Source organism: Carassius gibelio, chromosome B16 (genome assembly GCF_023724105.1).
Source record: "Carassius gibelio isolate Cgi1373 ecotype wild population from Czech Republic chromosome B16, carGib1.2-hapl.c, whole genome shotgun sequence".
NCBI classification, from domain to species: domain Eukaryota; kingdom Metazoa; phylum Chordata; class Actinopteri; order Cypriniformes; family Cyprinidae; genus Carassius; species Carassius gibelio.
The window spans coordinates 30,956,234-30,976,253 of record NC_068411.1 but is presented as its reverse complement, the minus strand read 5'-3'; the positions used below and the strand labels follow the sequence as shown (position 1 = coordinate 30,976,253).

General features: G+C 40.4%; 1 protein-coding gene across 2 annotated transcripts in view; it reads left to right on the top strand.

Annotated features, from left to right (window-relative positions):
* Positions 1 to 20,020, top strand: part of LOC127975272 (cyclin-dependent kinase 14) — a 158,872-nt gene that overhangs the window by 31,148 nt on the left and 107,704 nt on the right. For both annotated transcript variants that reach the window (XM_052579193.1, XM_052579194.1), the window contains 2 exons: positions 11,615 to 11,677; positions 17,557 to 17,680. In XM_052579193.1, the coding sequence (XP_052435153.1) occupies positions 11,615 to 11,677; positions 17,557 to 17,680 (187 nt within the window). The remainder of the gene's footprint in view (positions 1 to 11,614; positions 11,678 to 17,556; positions 17,681 to 20,020) is intronic.

Genomic DNA, 20,020 nt, shown 5'->3' with positions numbered 1-20,020 from the left:
AATTAAAATATATGATTTATTATTAAATAGTTTAGTAATTAAGTGATATATTTTAAAGCTATTATCTTGTTATCTATATTAGCTATTATACAATAATCTACAAATTGTAATAAATGTATTTGTTAAAAATTTAAATAAATAAACACAATGTATTATTAAATTAATTTCATAATGATAAATAATTAATATAATACATTATAAAACATTATTATTTTTATTGCTATTTAATAACGAATTGTTGTGTTTGATTTGAAATCAATATAAATAAGTTTAATAATAAAATAATAAATAATTAAAATAACAAATATGTTTTAAACACATTATTATTATTATTATTAATAATCAAAAAATAAATTGTTTTATTTAGTTAAAGCAATACAATTTATTATTAAATAAGTTTAATAATAAGATAATTAATAAAGAAAAACAATGCAATATATTAAAATATATAATTGTACTATGTAATATTAAATGTTTTTATTTAATTTTAAACAAATATAACAATGTATAAAAAATTATTTGATCATAAAAATAAATAAAAATAAATAAAACTGATAAAAATAAAAACTGAAAAAAATAAATAAAATTAAACTTTTAAATTTTCTTTTAATCATCACCATTGCAAGGATTGCTAAAGTCATCAGATTGTACTAACAGAGCTACCAGTTTCTGTGTAAAAATAAAATAATGATGCTACGGTCTTTCTTAAGTCATTTTATGTCCCAGTAATTTAGCTCTGAATCCTGACCCTCTCCTACAGAATAGTGGAGTACTCCGTTGTCACGGTTGGGTTAAGGGAAAAACACAAGGAAAGGGTAAGATCCAATAGCAGGTAAGGTTTATTGCACAAACAGGTAAATACAAAATAAAACTGTCTTGAGAGACAAACCAAACAAAAAGGGAACCGGATGAAACGGGGAACTCGGAAGAACGAGAAGGTAGAGGAAGTCTGGGGGAACGAGAGCATGAGACACATAGGGTAAGGACTCCATGATGACAACAGAGAAAGACAGCTCTATATAGGGAAACTAATGACAGAGTATTGTCAACACCTGTGCGATTCTAATTGGAGTGCAATTACTGTGAAGACACAACCAGACTAGCGGAATTAAAGTGCCTATGGTGAAGTGCCTAAGGGGAAGTGAGCTCACTAGGGAACACCCAGGAAAACAAAGACTGGCAGCGTGACATTACCCCCTCCCTACGGAGCAGCTACCAGATGCTCCACCTAAACCCAGGAAAACCCCAACAGAAAAAGAGGCAGGTGGAACGGCGGCGGACCAGGGGGAGGGACGGAGGGACAGAAAACAGGGACAGGAGCAACCAGGAGGAATGGAAAGGTGCAACACAAAACAAGGAGTCCAGGAGGGAGGCGGACAGGTGGAGGCTCAGGGGGAGGGAAGGAGGGCCAGACTAAACTAAAAGGAACAGACAGAAACAGAACTCAAAAAACACAAAACATAAGTCCATGAAGGACATGTTGAGGCGTCCACCAGGACGGAGCAGATGACCACCACAGCCGTGTGGTCAAGGCCAGAGCCCTCCAGGGCGGAGCGGAAGACTACCACGGCCTTGTGGTCAAAGTCAAAGCCCTCCAGGGCGGAGCGGAAGACCACCACGTCTTTGTGGTCGAGGCCGGAGTCCACCAGGGCGGAGCAGAAGACCACCACGTCCTCATGGTCACCGCCAGAGTCCCCCAGAGCGGAGCGGACGACCACCACGTCCTCGTGGTCACCGCCGGAGTCCTCCAGGGCGGAGCGGATGACCACCACGTCCTCATGGTCACCGTCGGAGTCCCCCAGGGCGAAGTGGTCTCGGGCACTGCATCGGGAACGGCCTCCGGCACCGCATCGGGAAAGGTTTCGGGCCCCGCCTCGGTCTCCAGAACCGCAACGGACACCGCCTCGGCTTCGGGCCCAGCCTCGGCCTCCGGAAAAGCATCGGACACCGCCTCGGCCTTGGGCACCGCCTCGGCATCGGGCACCGCCTCGGCATCGGCCTCTGGAACAGCCTCGGGCACCGCCTCGGGCACCGCATCGGCCTCTGGAACAGCATCGGGCTCCGCCTCGGCATCGGGCACCGCATCGGCCTCTGGAACAGCATCGGGCACCGCCTCGGCATCGGGCACCGCATCGGCCTCTGGAACAGCATCGGGCACCGCCTCGGCATCGGGCACCGCCTCGGGAACTGCATCGGCAACAGCCTCGGGCACCGCCTCGGGAACTGCATCGGGAACAGCATCGGCATCGGCCTCTGGAACAGCATCGGGCTCCGCCTCGGGCACCGCATCAGCATCGGGCACCGCCTCGGCAACAGCATCGGCCTCGGGAACAGCATCGGGCTCCGCCTCGGCATCGGACACCGCGTCGGCCTCTGGAACAGCATCGGGCACCGCCTCGGCATCGGGCACCGCCTCGGCATCGGGCACCGCCTCGGCATCGGGCACCGCCTCGGCATCGGCCTCGGGAACAGCGTCGGCCTCGGGAACAGCGTCGACCTCGACCTCTGGAACAGCATCGGGCTCCGCCTCGGCATCGGGCACCGCATCAGGCACCGCCTCGGCATCGGGCACCGCATCGGCCTCTGGAACAGCATCGGGCACCGCCTCGGCATCGGGCACCGCCTCGGCATCGGGCACCGCCTCGGGCACCGCCTCGGGAACAGCCTCGGGCACCGCCTCGGGAACTGCATCGGGAACAGCATCGGCATCGGCCTTTGGAACAGCATCGGGCTCCGCCTCGGCATCGGGCACCGCATCGGCATCGGGCACCGCCTCGGCATCGGGCACCGCCTCGGGAACTGCATCGGGAACAGCATCGGGCTCCGCCTCGGCATCGGGCACCGCCTCGGGAACTGCATCGGCATCGGGAACAGCCTCGGGAACTGCATCGGGAACAGCATCGGCCTCTGGAACAGCATCGGGCACCGCCTCGGGAACAGCATCGGCCTCGGGAACAGCATCGGGCACCGCCTCGGCATCGGGCACCGCCTCGGCATCGGGCACCGCCTCGGCATCGGGCACCGCCTCGGCATCGGGCACCGCCTCGGCATCGGGCACCGCCTCGGGAACTGCATCGGCAACAGCATCGGCCTCGGGAACAGCATCGGGCACCGCCTCGGCATCGGGCACCGCCTCGGCATCGGGCACCGCCTCGGCATCGGGCACCGCCTCGGCATCGGGCACCGCCTCGGCATCGGGAACAGCATCGGCATCGGGAACAGCATCGGGATCCGCCTCGGCATCGGGCACCGCCTCGGGAACTGCATCGGCATCGGGAACAGCCTCGGGAACTGCATCGGCCTCTGGAACAGCATCGGGCACCGCCTCGGGAACAGCATCGGCCTCGGGAACAGCATCGGCCTCGGCATCGGGCACCGCCTCGGCATCGGGCACCGCCTCGGCATCGGGTACCGCCTCGGGAACTGCATCGGGAACAGCATCGGGCTCCGCCTCGGCATCGGGCACCGCTTCGGCATCGGGCACCGCCTCGGCATCGGGCACCGCCTCGGCATCGGGCACCGCCTCGGGAACTGCATCGGGCTCCGCCTCGGCATCGGGCACCGCCTCGGCATCGGGAACAGCCTCGGGCTCCGCCTCGGGAACTGCATCAGGAACAGCATCGGGAACAGCATCGGGCTCCGCCTCGGCATCGGGCACCGCATCGGCATCGGGCACCGCCTCGGCATCGGGCACCGCCTCGGGAACTGCATCGGCATCGGGAACAGCATCGGGCTCCGCCTCGGCATCGGGCACCGCCTCGGCATCGGGCACCGCCTCGGGAACAGCATCGGCCTCGGGAACAGCATCGGCCTCGGGAACAGCATCGGCCTCGGCATCGGGCACCGCCTCGGCATCGGGCACCGCCTCGGCATCGGGTACCGCCTCGGCATCGGGAACTGCATCGGGAACAGCATCGGGCTCCGCCTCGGCATCGGGCACCGCATCGGCATCGGGCACCGCATCGGCATCGGGCACCGCCTCGGCATCGGGCACCGCCTCGGGAACTGCATCGGGAACAGCATCGGGCTCCGCCTCGGCATCGGGCACCGCCTCGGCATCGGGCACCGCCTCGGCATCGGGAACAGCCTCGGGCTCCGCCTCGGGAACTGCATCAGGAACAGCATCGGGCTCCGCCTCGGCATCGGGCACCGCATCGGCATCGGGCACCGCCTCGGCATCTGCATCGGCATCGGGAACAGCATCGGGCTCCGCCTCGGCATCGGGCACCGCCTCGGCATCGGGCACCGCCTCGGGAACTGCATCGGCATCGGGAACAGCCTCGGGCACAGCATCGGCCTCGGGCACCGCCTCGGCATCGGGCACCGCCTCGGGAACTGCATCGGGAACAGCATCGGGCTCCGCCTCGGCATCGGGCACCGCCTCGGCATCGGGCACCGCCTCGGCATCGGGCACTGCCTCGGCATCGGGAACAGCCTCGGGCACAGCATCGGCCTCGGGAACAGCATCGGGCTCCGCCTCGGCATCGGGCACCGCATCGGCCTCTGGAACAGCCTCGGGCACCGCCTCGGCATCGGGCACCTCCTCGGGAACTGCATCGGGCACCGCCTCGGCATTGGGCACCACCTCGGGCACCGCCTCGGGAACAGCATCGGTATCGGCCTCTGGAACAGCATCGGGCACCGCCTCGGCATTGGGCACCACCTCGGCATTGGGCACCGCCTCGGGCTCCGCCTCGGGAACTGCATCGGGCTCCGCCTCGGGAACTGCATCGGGCTCCGCCTCGGGAACAGCCTCGGCCTCTGGGACTTTCTCCAGGCCTTGAGGGACGGTCGACGCCTGTCTCCTCCTCCTCCGTCCTCCACGATGGCGAGTCGGCGGCACCTTGTCTGGAGACTCAGGCGTTGAGTCGTCCATCTTAAGCTGTGGCTCTGGGTTGGCGACAATCCTGTGCTGTGGTGTTAGGCTGGCGGCCATCTTGTGCTGTGGCGCTGGGCTGGCGGCCATCTTGTGCTGTGGCGCTGGGCTGGCGGCCATCTTGTGCTGTGGCGCTGGGCTGGCGGCCATCTTGTGCGGTGGCGCTGGGCAGGTGGCAGTCTTGTCTGGAACTTCTGGTGTGGTTGTTGCATCCCACTGAGCACGATGGTGCAGGTATTTGGTAAACCCCCAAAAGTCCAGGATCTCTAACCCCTTCATCTCCCATTGAGGTAAAGGATCATCCAGGCAATTATTAAACAAATCTTTAAGTGCTGCATCATTGTAACCTAACCCGACTGCCAAAGTCCAAAACAATTGCGCCAGGCCACCCACCTCGCTTCCCTTTTGATGAAGGGTGGTTAAGTTCCGGAATCTCCTCCTCCGTTCCTCCATGGTGGCTGGGGAACAGATTCGAAATCTCACACCGCTGGATCTAGGCATGATGGAGTCCTTCTGTCACGGTTGGGTTAAGGGAAAAACACAAGGAAAGGGTAAGATCCAATAGCAGGTAAGGTTTATTGCACAAACAGGTAAATACAAAATAAAACTGTCTTGAGAGACAAACCAAACAAAAAGGGAACCGGATGAAACGGGGAACTCGGAAGAACGAGAAGGTAGAGGAAGTCTGGGGGAACGAGAGCATGAGACACATAGGGTAAGGACTCCATGATGACAACAGAGAAAGACAGCTCTATATAGGGAAACTAATGACAGAGTATTGTCAACACCTGTGCGATTCTAATTGGAGTGCAATTACTGTGAAGACACAACCAGACTAGCGGAATTAAAGTGCCTATGGTGAAGTGCCTAAGGGGAAGTGAGCTCACTAGGGAACACCCAGGAAAACAAAGACTGGCAGCGTGACATCCGTAAATATGTCTGTGTAAGATTTCATATTTTGGGTTTTATAAATTGTTGTGAAATTTGGTTAATTTGACAACCAAAATTATTTTCCGGACTATAAGTCAAACTTCTTTTCATAGTTTGGCTGGTCCTGCGACTTATAGTCAGGTGAGACTTATTTATAAAAATTAATTTGACATGAACCGAGAGAAATTAACCAAGAGAAAACATTACCGTCCACAGCCGCGACTTTGAGTCAGTGTCTTACATCTCTCTCTCTCTCTCTCTCTCTCTCTCTCTCTCTCTATCGGAGTGGATGCTGGGAACGAGTGCGTGTGTGAGAGACACGTGTGTGAGAGCGTCTGGCGTTTTTCAGTTTCCTTTAAGCTATATAATTGCTTTTTCGTTTTTCTTATTTATTTATTTATTATTATTTTTTTTCCATTTTCTTTCACCTTTCAAAACACTTTTTTAGGGAAGGTTTTATTGTTATTTCGTGTGGGGTGCGAGTGTGAGGCAACATGACGTCCACCCCCGCGGGGGTAGCGTCGCCTCTCACCCTCCGGAATGGCTTCAGGTGTACACCGGAGGCGAACACGTCTATTGAGGATGTTCTCCTTGCCGTCGGAGCCAAAGTTGGTCATGAAAATATTAGCTCGGCTTCAAGAATGAATAAGGCAGTAGTCGTTTTAAAAAAAAATGAAAATTAGGTGAAAACCTTGATTGAAAGCGGAATATGGATCAATGAAACGTACGTGCCTATTACACCATTGTCCGCACCGGCAACTAAATTATCATATCTAATGTACCCCCGTTCGTTGGTAATGAGAGTATCGTTAAAGAGCTGACTAGATTCGGCAAAATTGCTGGTGCTGTAAAAGAAATTTCGTTGGGTTGTAAGAACGCTGCACTTAAACATGTGCTATCTTTTAGAAGACATGTTTACATGTTTTTGAGCTCTCCCGCTAAAACGCTCGATGTGTCTTTCCGGGTATCACATGGAGAAGGTTCATATATGGTGTATGCTAGTACGGAGACTTTACGGTGCTTTGAGTGCGGGGATTTTGGTCACAAACGGTTCACTTGTCCGCACAAAGCGCGTAATCATGAAGAGGAAGGCTCGTCTGAAGGCCCAGTCAATAGGCCACAGATTGCGACGGAGAATACACCACTACAACCTGAAAAGGCAGGTACTATCACTGAGGTAAGGCAAAGTGCTTCTGATAGTATTGTGAATGATGCTGAGCTTCCAAGTTGTAGCGATGTTGTTAGTAAGGGAGATGTTTGTGGTGATCCAGAACAAATGATCCAGGAAAATGAGACACATGATGGGCAAAGTGAAGAATTTGATGATTTGTCAGAAACGACGGTAGAAAGCTGTAGAGATGATGATTCATGTGCTGACTTTGATGTGGCTAATTGTGGGAGTGATTTGTATTCGGTTGAGCAGATTAATGCATTCTTGGACGAGACAAAGGGTAAAAAAGTTGAAATTGGTAAGTTTTTTCCAGATTTAGATAAATTTGTGTTATCTGTTATGAAAGTTAGACAAGAATGTAGCCTAGAAGTGTTATCTCAGCAGAAAAGGTTTAGGTTAAAAAAATACTTAACCGCAATTAGGCAAGGAGCAAAACCGGTCAGGGCGAAACGCCGGGCAGTGAAGTGTAGACTGAAATAAGTGCACAATGGGTCTCAGTCTTTGTTTTGGTTTTCTTCTCATACTACTGTTTTTTTCCTTTTTCCTATCTTATTATGGATGTCCTAAGAGTTGGGTCTCTTAATGTAAATGGGATAAGGGATAGAAATAAATGGTTATTACTAAAAGAAAGTATAAAACTAAAAGAGATTAGTGTGATGTTTCTACAAGAAACACACAGCGATGTAAATAATGAGGTAGATTGGGGTTTGTGGTCTGATGGTAAATTTGTTCTTAGTCATGGAACAAATTTAAGTGCAGGTGTGGCAATATTGTTTTCTGCTGATTTAAATGTAAGAATTTTATCTATTAATGAATTAGAAAATGGGCGGCTCCTTTTAATTAAAGCTAAAATAAAAGAGAGAAGTTTTGTCTTTGTTAATATTTATGCACCAAATATTGGTAAGGACAGAATTAAGCTTTTTGAGATGCTAAAAAATACTCTTGTATCCCTTTCACAAGAGGATTTTTTAATAATTGGTGGAGACTTTAATTGCACCCTTGACTTTGTTATTGATAGGAATGGAGAAGAACCACATCCTGCTTCTGCTAAAGTTTTAAAAGCAATGATTACTCAGTTAGGGTTAGTAGATGTGTGGAGAGAAAAAAATAAAAATGTTAGGCAATATAGTTGGATTAAAGCAGCAGTAGGTAGAATTAGTGCAGCACGTTTAGATCGATTTTATTTACATAATAATCAGTGTAATAGAGTTATAGGGGCTTATATCACACCATGTATTATCTCTGATCATCAGCTTATTACTGTGAATGTTATTTTATCAGAAACAAAACCACAGTTCTTTTATTGGCGTTTTGATATTAAATTAATTCAAGATGTAAATTTCTATGAGAATTTTAAATTGTTTTGGAATTGTTGGGTTGAGGCAAAAAATGATTATGATAATCTTCTTCAGTGGTGGGAGATAGGAAAAACTCAGATTAAGCTTTTCTGTCAACAGTTTGTGGCACACACTTCCTGTAAAATTAAATATGAAATAAAAAAATTGGAGAATGATATTTCAAAGATTCAGAATATGTTAATTGATCAAAATGTTATGAATCTAAGAGAAGATCTTAGTCAGAGGAGACAAGAGTTAAGTAATATGTTAAATAAAAGAGTTAAAAGTGCTCTTGTTAGTTCACATTTTGTATCCTTACAGGATATGGATGCTCCTACAAAATATTTTTTCAACTTGAATAAGAAGTTTAATCATACTACTAATTATATGCATGCATTACGTACACCTGATGGGAATCTGACCTCAGATCCTTTGGAAATGAGGAGACTGGCTGTTGATTTCTATGTGGACTTATATGCTAAAGAATGCACCGGAAACGTTGTTGCAGATGAACTTTTTAATAACTTACCTACGCTGGATGAAGGAAATGCAAAGAACTTAGACTCTGATCTGACGTTTGAGGAAGTTACAAAGGCAGTGAATCAACTCTCATCTGGTCGTGCACCAGGAATCGATGGAATTCCAGCAGAATTTTACAAAACTTTTTGGGGGATAATTGGAAGAGACTTTTTACAAGTTTTACAGGAAAGTTACAAAGCAAAGGTTCTACCGAAAAGTTGTCAACGAGCAGTGCTCTCTCTGATTCCAAAGAAGGGTGATCTTTGTTTGCTAAAAAATTGGAGACCAGTTGCTGTTTTATGTTCTGATTATAAAATTTTATCAAAGTGTTTGGCAAACAGACTTAAATGTGTTCTTGATGTGTTAATACAGAAAGACCAAACATATTGTATACCCAAAAGGTCTATTTATGATAATTTGTTTTTAATGAGAGATATTATGGATTATGCAAGAATATACAATGTTGATTTTGGTGTGCTTTCTCTAGATCAGGAGAAAGCTTTTGATCGTGTGGACCATAATTACCTTTTTAAGGTTCTTGAGTGTTATGGGTTTGGAGAACATTTTTTATCATGGATAAGAATATTATATACCGACGCTGTAAGTATGGTTAAAATTGGAGGAGGTTTAAGTGTACCAATTCTAATGAAAAGAGGGATAAGACAAGGGTGCCCTATGTCTGGTCAGCTATATGCTTTGGCAATAGAGCCTCTACTTAATTTATTAAGAACTAAATTAACAGGTATTTTAGTAAGTGAGAGGCCAGAAGCTGAAGCTATTAAGCTCTCAGCCTATGCAGATGATATAACTGTTATGGTCAGAAATAAATATGATGTTCAAGTTTTAAAGGAAGCTTTAAAGATTTATGAAGGGGCTTCATCAGCCAAACTAAATTGGGAAAAAACAGAGGCTCTATGGTGTGGCTCTGAAAGAAGCCCTTTACCTGAACTCCCGGAAAATGTAAAGTGGGGGAAGACAGGTATTAAATTCTTAGGAGTATATCTTGGAAAAGAGGAATATAGGATGAAAAATTGGGAAGGATTAGTAGAGGGAGTGCTTGCTAAGTTGTCTAAATGGAAATGGCTGCTACCCCAGTTATCCTATAGGGGAAGAGTCCTGATAGCTAATAATCTTATTGCTTCCACCCTTTGGCATAAGTTGATGGTTTTGGATCCTCCAAGAAACATAATTGAAGACATTCAAAAGAATCTTGTTAAGTTTTTCTGGTCAGGACAGCACTGGCTAAAAGCTGCCATCCTCTATCTTCCAGTTCATGAGGGAGGACAAGGACTAATTGACATTTTTTCTAGGATTGCTGTTTTCCGTTTGCAAGTAGCCCAGCGTCTTTTGTACTATCAGCATCAGCAGTGGATGGATGTTGCATGTGCTCTGTTGCGGAAAAATAGAAGAATGGGTCTGGATAAGCAATTATTTGTCATGTCCCTTGAAGGAATAGATTCAGAAGGATTGACAATATTCTATCAGGGTGTGTTGCAAGCTTGGCAGACGTTATCCTTTTCAAGAGAATGGGATGAATCCAATCACTGGGTATATGAAGAGCCTCTGTTTTTCAATCCACTTATCTCTGTTGAGTTGCTGTGTTCTGCCACTGTTAGGTCGGCAATGTTGAAGGCAGGAGTCTCCAAAATATGCCATCTTCGAAGGGGACTGAACTGGATACCTGCAGAGGTTTTGACACGTATGCTGGGATTCAGGTCTGAACGCATAATTGAGAAGTTGTTACATGATCTTGAGGAGGTCTTCCCTGCTCCATTAAGGGATTTTATGAAAGTTTCTCATGTGGAGAATTGTAATGATGGAGGGAAAGCTTGGTTTCCTGAATTGCATGTATCCATAAAAAAAGAAGACTGGCAAGAAGATGACAGAAAATTACTGTCCTTGGACACACCAGAACTGAATCATTTTAGTATTTTGAACAGACAAACACTTTACAGAGCATGTGTGAAAACCATTAATTATCAACATCTCAAAACTGTAAGAGATATTAAATGGACAACCGTGTTTGAATCAGGTTCTTCCCCGAAAGGTAGTTGGCGGTCCCTGTACAAAAGACCCATTGAAAAGAGGGTGGGTGATCTTCAGTGGAGAGTTGTACATGGGATTTTAGCTACAAACAGACACAAAGCACTCCTTAATGGTTCAGATGATGAGGGTTGTCCTTTTTGTGGGGTGTCTGAAACTGTTTTCCATATTTTTATTGAATGTCCACGTTTGGATCAAATTTTGGGCTTAATGGAAAGCTGGAGTGTACAGTTTACAGGAAATTTTAATCAAGAATTGTTTATTTTTGGTCCTAAATATTTAAAACAAAAAAAATCTAAAGTTGTTTTATTAAATTTCTTATATGGTGCAGCAAAGTTGGCAATCTGGTGTACAAGGAAAAATAAAGTAGAAGGGAGGGAAAATGTGGATGCTATTCTTATGATGAGAGGGTTTATAAAGAAAAGATTAATTATGGAATATGCTTTTTATAGCCTCATTAATAATGTCAATTGTTTTTTTCATGTGTGGGGTGTTGATGGTTTTTTATGTGAAGCTGATGATCAGGGAGATTTAGTGTTTAATTTTTGAGTGTTTAAGGTTTTTATATATTTTTTATTATTATTATTCTTTTTTTTTTTTTTTTTTTTTTTTATGTATGTAAAAATTGTAAATATATGTATGTTTGATGGTTTTTGATTTTAAAAATATAGGTCTTTTGTTTTATTGAATTATTAAAGAAGACCTCAAAGTCAAAGTCTCTCTCTCTCTCTCTCTCAGCACACAGATCTGTGTCAGTACATGGACAGAAACCCCGGTGGCCTCCATCCAGACAACGTCAGGGTGAGTGAGACTCCGCTGCTCTTGTGTGGGATTTCGTGGTGAAACGGCTCTGCTCATGCATGTTTTACCAGAGAATCCAGAAACTCTTCTTGAAGCGTCTGATGCATATTCCCAGACAGCTAGCAGTTTCGGCTCAGATCTGGCACACATTTGGCCCGCATGGATTTCACATGAGCCAGATGTGGGCCCGTTCTGGGCCGAAACTGTTTACTGTCTGGGTTGGGCACAAAACATCAAGCTTCAATCTGATTGGCGAGCTTTATACAAAAGGTTTTTATATTTGTGATAACACGACTGAAACATGCTCTGAAATATATAGGTGAATAGGCTGGCAAACATATTATATATATATATATATATATATATATATATATATATATATATATATATATATATATATATATATATATATATAATTTTTATTTTAATTAATTTTATTCCATTTAAATTTCATTTAATTGTATTATATTTTATTTAACTTTTTATTATATTTATATATTAATTTTGTTATTTTTAAATGAATTTAATTTTATTCTATTTTGTTTTATTCCATTTCATTTTATTATATTTTATTATTTTTCATTAAATGAAAGTAAATGTTATTTTATTCTACTTTATTTTATTTTATATTTATATTTAATCTAATTTCATATATTTTATTATACTTTTTATTTTATTGTATTCATTGTATTCTATTTTGTTTTATTTTATTTTATCATTTTTCATTTAATCAAATTACATTTTATTTTATTAAATTCAAATGTTATTTTATTCTATTTTATTTTATTTTATTCTCTATTTTATTCTTTTTAATTTAATTTAATTTAATTGTATTCAAATGTAATTTAGTTTAATTGTATTCAATTTAATTTTATTCTCTATTTTATCATTTGTAATTTTATTTAATTATAATTTTATTCAAATTATATTTTATTTAATTTCATTTTAGAACTAGTACACAACCTAGAACTAGTTGCTGGATTTATGATTTTCATATTGCATATTTCAAGTTTTAGTTTTTTTTCTCAGCATTTTAGATTTTTCAGATGTTTCAGATTTATTCTCCTCTAAATGTCATTGTTGGCTTCATCAGCTTCTTTCAGTGTCCCTTTCTTGTCCAGAAAATGCTACAGTGTGGATCGGACTAATGAGACAGTTGTTACACGTTTAGTTTATGCTTCAGATTGTGACATGAAGATTTTGAAACACATGAAGTATTTCATCCCTTTTTGGCTAAAGACCTTCCAGTCTCTTTGACTCCCGTCTGAAGTGTTGTGTGGTCAGGAGTAGAGCAGGAGTCGTGTGAGTTTGGCTCTCGTCTCTGTCCGTGTGTAATTGAGCAGGGACCACACACTCACAGTAAGTGTGTTTCTAGAGATCTGAAGGAAGAAATGAGCAGAAGAACAGACGTATGATTACAGCTGAGGTTTGTGGGATGTTTAATCTGCAGAGGCATTATATAATACAGTACCAGATTTTCCAGAATATAATTGAGTTTTTCTTTCATCTGAAATGTGCTGTGACACATATTTGAATGATTCTTTTATAATGCAGTAAACATCAAGCAAGCAAAACATGTTCAAAGCTACAGATCTGGAATTTGTTGTGAATTTAGGGAGCTAACATACAATGTTATAGTGTTTTTAATGTTTTATTTATTGGTACTTTACATTATTATTATTTTTTACTTGACATAAATGGAAGACACAGTTTTTATTTGGTTAAAATTCTCCTGTAAATCACGTATAAAGTCAATGTGTTGGTAGAACGTTGCAGTGAAAGCGCAGTGAGTTGGTAATTCTTGGTGTGATGGAGTGAATGAGGCCAGCGAGCAGAAGTTGCTTATGTAATTCATCAGCTTTTTGACACTGTGGATTTACATAAATAAAGTATTTATCCCATTCGCTCCCTCATTGAGATTCACTCCAGTGGAGAAATCATGATAAATGACAAGCCAGATGTACGTCGGGATCTGTTTCTGAGGCTTGGGATTTTGTCACATCATCTCACAATGCCACAGTAAGGAGAAAATCAGGACAGGCTGCACTTTACATGGCTTTCACAACCTTTAGAGAACATTTCTGAGCAGGATTCCTCTCTAGATGCAGGTTTATGAGGAATTCTGTTTGGTGTCTTTAATGCCAAAAAATCATTAGGGTATTAAATAAAGATCATGTTCTATGAAGATATTTAGTAAATTTCCTACCGTACATATATCAAAACTTCATGTTTGATTAGTAATATGCATTGCTCAGAACTTCATTTGAACAACTTTAAAGATGATTTTCTCAACATTTAATTTTTTCCAGATTTCCAAATATTGTCCTCCTAACAAACCAGACATCAACGGAGAGATGATTTACATTAAAAAAATAAATAAATACAATTAAATACTTACAAAAATATGTTTATATAATATTCTGAGAGTAATATATAATAATATGTAAAACGGTATATATTTTGTATTCATTGTAAATATATAATTATTACTATATGCACATAATATTTATTTTATTCTGGTTAATTGTTTTATATTAACATTTCGGCTAAATGCAGACTGCATTTCTTTGTTTCTGTATTTATACTCTGCAAAAAAACATTGAAGTTAAATCTAATCAAATCTTAATTATCTTAAAATCCTTGAAACGTTTCACTTTTTATCTGAGATCTTGGCACTGTGTATCTTGAATATGTGTGTATTCTGTCTTGCTGCACTGGAAGATCATGTATTTTTAGACCAAATACACAGATAAAAAAACAGTCTATGAAAATAAGTCTTAGTGTCTAAAGCAGAGTGTTACTTCACTAGTGAATTCATCTTGTTTTGAGGATTATTTTGACATCAAAAACTAAACAATAATACAAATGAGTTTCGCAGTCTAGTAGCTTCTTTAATGTACTGATTAAGTAAATTATGAGTTGAGGAGTTTTAATGCATCTTCTGCTCACTTGCGTTCTGTTTTTAACACCAGATCTTGTTTTTAGTGTCTTAATGATTTCTAGTGCACTCGTATATTAACAACAGACTCGCCACATCCCCAAGCATCAACCCATCTGATCCAGAACGGATGCTAAGTAACGATTAGCTGCCGCAGTCACGAACAAACACGCCACACAAGAGCTGGCGTTTTAATTTCGCCCATTAGCTGCAGCTGATTCATGCTCTCAGATCCACGCTGATAATAGCCAGTAGACCCTCGGCCCTTGGTTGGATGGGATTAGCATGTGAAAGGCAGCGCTCTGGGCGCTAGCGGCTAATGTAATCACTGGTCAAGCTGTAGAGAGACAGGACCCCATTCTGGGCAGCCGTCCGAAACAGACCCTCTGCTCATATGCTGCTCTCGCTCCAGAAATAACACCAGATCTTCAGGCCTTGATGCATTAGGCTGCTTTAATGAAAATGATAAATTAACTAATTGATTCTAGGGATGCAATTTTTCAGAACCAATCTGATCACACAGTTGTTGAGATGATCAACTCTTAAATCATCTGAAGAAACAAACAAAGCCTTACATTTAGAGACACAGTCAGTGACATAAGTTGTGCAGTTGCACTAATAGTCCATCAGTCTGAGCGATTACAAATAATGATGTATACTTTATAGACGTCACATTCAGGGAGACGCGACTATCATGTTGCAATGCATCAGAAGTTATTCGATCTAAGTGAGGGTTTTTGTCAGAGGATCGCTAACACTTCAAAATTTAATCACAATCTGGAGACTGTCTTCACCTTCCGGGTTTGTTTGGTCCTGAATAATCTTTTTTTTTATAAAATAGTCAAAACTTAATATGTTTGAAGGAAAAACATATCGTATCTGATCAGCAAATTCTGATTAATGCTTGAAAAATTCAAAGATTGTGTTCAATGTTATTACTGAATTTACATCTTTTGTATTAATTCAAATTATGTATATATCTGTGTGTTTTAAATCTCTATGAATACATAATATTTAATAGAAAGGAATGGAATACATATTTATACATACTTTTATACATACTTTTTTTTGGCTAAATACATTAATTTCACTTGGTTAAACTTTCACTTCAGATGGAAAAAGTGATCAGTTTGTAATTCCGCAATGGTTTATCAATATGTGTATATATTCTTTCTTAAAAAAAAAAAATCAGTCCAAAATTGTGTGAGATATGAGGAAAATGCTAGTGCTTTGACACTAATATAACTTAATAGATAATTTTATAAAATATTTTTGACACCAAATATACTCCATACATACCCGGATAAAAATGACCTGGACATGAAACGTAACTTTTTTTTTTTAAGGGTTATATCTCTTGAAAAATAATAGAAAAAAATATGAGGAAGATGCTAGTGTTTTGACACTAATCTAACTTAAAAGATAATTTTACAAAATATTTTTGACACTAAATATACTCCATACATACCCAGATCAAAATGACCCGGACATGAAACATTACTTTTTTCTTTTTCTTTTTTTTCTTAAAGGTTATATGTCTTGAAAAATTAATAATAAAAAATCTCTTCCAAACTTGAATGCATTGTGAGGGATCTTGTATGAGATGGAGGTGTGGAGTAAGCAGGGCTTTTGATGAGAATCTGTGAGATCTCCCCTTGGACTCGTGAGACTCGTGAGACGTCTGAATGTCAGGAGAGCAGGTGTGGAGCTGATGGTCCATTGATACAGCACATTAAAAACCACAACGCTCCTCTAAACCCGGAGTCGCTCTGACTCTCCAGCAGATGAGAGACCCTCGGCTCATTTAGCAGCCGGTCTGCTTCATCCAACACAAACCGTGAAATCAAACACTCAGTTCCTCTCTGATGCTGGATTTGATCCACTGAAGGCCTATAAAGTGACAGATAATCAACCGTTATTGCAAACAAGACTAGAATACAGGTCCCCAGTCAGCAGAAATGATCATTTGGTCTTTTGTTTGTATTTAAGTCTAACAGTTTAATGAGGCAGAAAGTGTGCTGTCAGGAGTTTCTGAGTGTTGGGCGGTTGCTGAAACAGCTGTCAAAATAATGTTTGAAAAACAAAAAAAAAAGAAATTAAGACTTCCATAAATTTTATAATATTGCTATTGTTCTGTAAAATAATAATAATAATAATGATTATTATTATTATTACTAAATACCTTGTTATAACCAGAATAGTATTTTTATTATAGTTATATGTTACATTTTTGTAATTTAATCAAATGTGAATGTTAACAACAACTATACAATAATAATTATATTTTCTTACAATAGTATTTTATTATAGTAATTAGTTACATTATTAATACTATTATTACTTGCTTTTTTGTTTGCAAAAAAATTCATCATAATATTTTTATTTTATTTTTATAATTTAATAAATATATGTTAACAGCCAAATTTGTTAGATTTTATTGTACAATAGTAATTAAATTTTTAAAATTATATATATATTTTTTTACTGTACAGTGTTATTTTATTATTATAAATATATAAATATTTTATTTTACTGTACAATACTATTATAGTATTTTTTTAAATATATATTTTTACTATTATTAGTATTTTTGTCATATTTCTTTTTCACCTGTTTTATCATCCAGCAGATGTGTGTAACTAGCACTAAAGATGCACGAGACCGCTGAGGCTCGTAATCAAACACCCGTATGAGCTCATATGTTAATATAACATCATTTGTGCAATTATTGATGAAGTCTTAAGACGGATCATTAGTCAGATATGCACATGATAAACCACGCAGTCGTTAATGTGTTTCCAGAATGAATCGTCTGTTATAATACTGAATCCTCGGACGGTTTGTAGTATTAATTCTCATCACAGCATCTACGCTGTTATAATGAGATCACATCCGGCCTCGAGCGTCTCAAGCGTTAAACATGACTCTTGTGTCTCCGCAGCTCTTCCTGTTCCAGTTACTGAGGGGTTTGTCTTACATCCATCAGCGCTACATCCTTCACCGAGACCTGAAGCCACAGAACCTGCTCATCAGCGACAGCGGAGAACTCAAACTGGCCGACTTCGGTGAGACGCATCAGATCTAACACTGACTCTCATTCACGAATCACTACCATCCACACTTCCTTATTACATGTGTTTACCAATTCATATTACACATGAATGTTGTGAGAACACACGACACACACGTGTTTGACCAGCAGCAGAAGACTAGTTAGTGATGGTTAAACTGGTTATAGTTCAGTTCACCTTCAGCTGCCTGTTTCATGACCACCTGCTCCCATAATGCATTGTGTCTCCCAGCTCTCTCAAACCACTTTGAATATTTAGCAATAAACTTCAAATATATTATAAAAAAAAAAAAAAAAAAAAAATACATATATATATATATATATATATATATATATATATATATATATATATATATATATATATATATATAATTTTTTTAAATCATTTTTTTTTCTTTTTTATGTCAAATTAGTTTGATAATTTTTAATAATTATTTTTATTTCTTTTAATTTTAACAATATTGTAAACTGAATTACATCTTTTTTTTTTTTACATAATACAGTATTTTTTATATTTTGCAATAAACTTAAAATATTGCATAACATAGTATTTTATATATAAACGTATTTAGTATTAATTTATTAAATATTTAAATACAAGTTTATTGCAATTTTTTAAAAACTTTTATAGTACTTCCAGTAGTAATATATTAACAGTAGTTCTGTATCACTCCATTAATCACAGTGCATTATGAGATGAGCTGCTCATGCTATTAATTTAACCGTCTGTTTTTTAGTATATTTTTGTCAAATTTAAACATTTTGGCTTCCGTCCAGATGTTTATGAGTGCTTCTGCAGTCATAATAAACGACCAGAAAAAACTTCAGTAAAATGCTGTGAGAGAAACGGAGGAGGAAGAGTCAGAGAGAGACGTGAAGAGCAATTACAACAAACACAACCAGCACAGAAACAGAGACAGACAGACTGCTTCTCACACACCTGCTGCGACGCTGATTCTTACACTCAATTACACACACACACACACACACACACACACACACACACACACACACACAGAGTCTCTAACAGCTGCTGAAGGGCTGGTTTGGCTCAGTGTACTGCAGCATATGGTGTGTTTCTCTGGCCGGTTAATATTTAGAGAAAAAAGTAAAAAAAAGCTGTATTTTTAAGGATGTGTTGTTGTGTTTCGGCGTGTCGTAGCATTAGGAGAATCATCATCACATTGCAGATGTGAACAGTGTCAGATATATGTGTAGTGTTTAGACTGAAACACAGTCATCACATCTGCTGGTTACTCTGATGAAGCAGGAACTGATGAGAATCTGCTCTGACGGCTCCTTCACTTCTTGATAAGGGACTTAATCAGTTCAGCATATTTAGAGATGACTCTAATAGACAGCGTCTGGATTCATCACCAAACATAAATTACCCGCCAAACTGTAATTGAAGGCCAAAAAATGTGTGAAAAAGAGCCGCTCTGTAATGAAACTCCCTAAGATCGCTGCAGACGCTGGAGATATTCACTACGCCTTCATGATATTATTAGACGGGATTGTTATTAGTTATGTTTGCACAGATATTATACAGAAACATGCTGTCTACTGCCTTCATAGGCTGCTAGCTTTCAAGGCAGCATCTAAACTAAAATAGAATCTTATCTGTGTGTAATCTAGAATAGATTGTGTGTGTGATTCTGAGTGCCCTACATAGACAGCATCTCCGATTACAGTTGGCTCCATCAATCAATGCTGATGTTTGCATATTATCCTAAGAATTTTCAAATACAACAATTATGTTTTATATGTTTAATTATTAAGATAGTTGTGCATTTTTTTTATTGTTACTATATAGCGTATTTTTTCTATATGTTAGACTATTACTGATTTATGATATTATAAAAAAGTGAGTATTCTAATATACCAATATGATAGCATACATTTAATATACATGAAAGTTGAATATATATAAATATATATTTATATATGTATATATCTTCTGAACTATCATGATAATTTAACATATGCATAAATATACAAAATTAATATCATAAAATATACATGAAAAAATATAACAATAGTTGTTTTATTATATTAATTTGTGTATTTTTCTGTTAAAGTATCTGCATTTTTGCTGAATTAACATAAAAAGCTGCATATGAACATAAAAATACACAACTATTATTACACACACACATATAATCAAACATCCTAATATTTTACATGTATAAAACATATGCAAATAATATAATAAATATACAACAATCATGATAAAAAAATTAAAATGTTCAAATATATTATCAAAAAACTATTATGTATTATGATATTATCTTCTTTTATTATCTATTAAAAACTATTATGTATGTTATATAGGTTT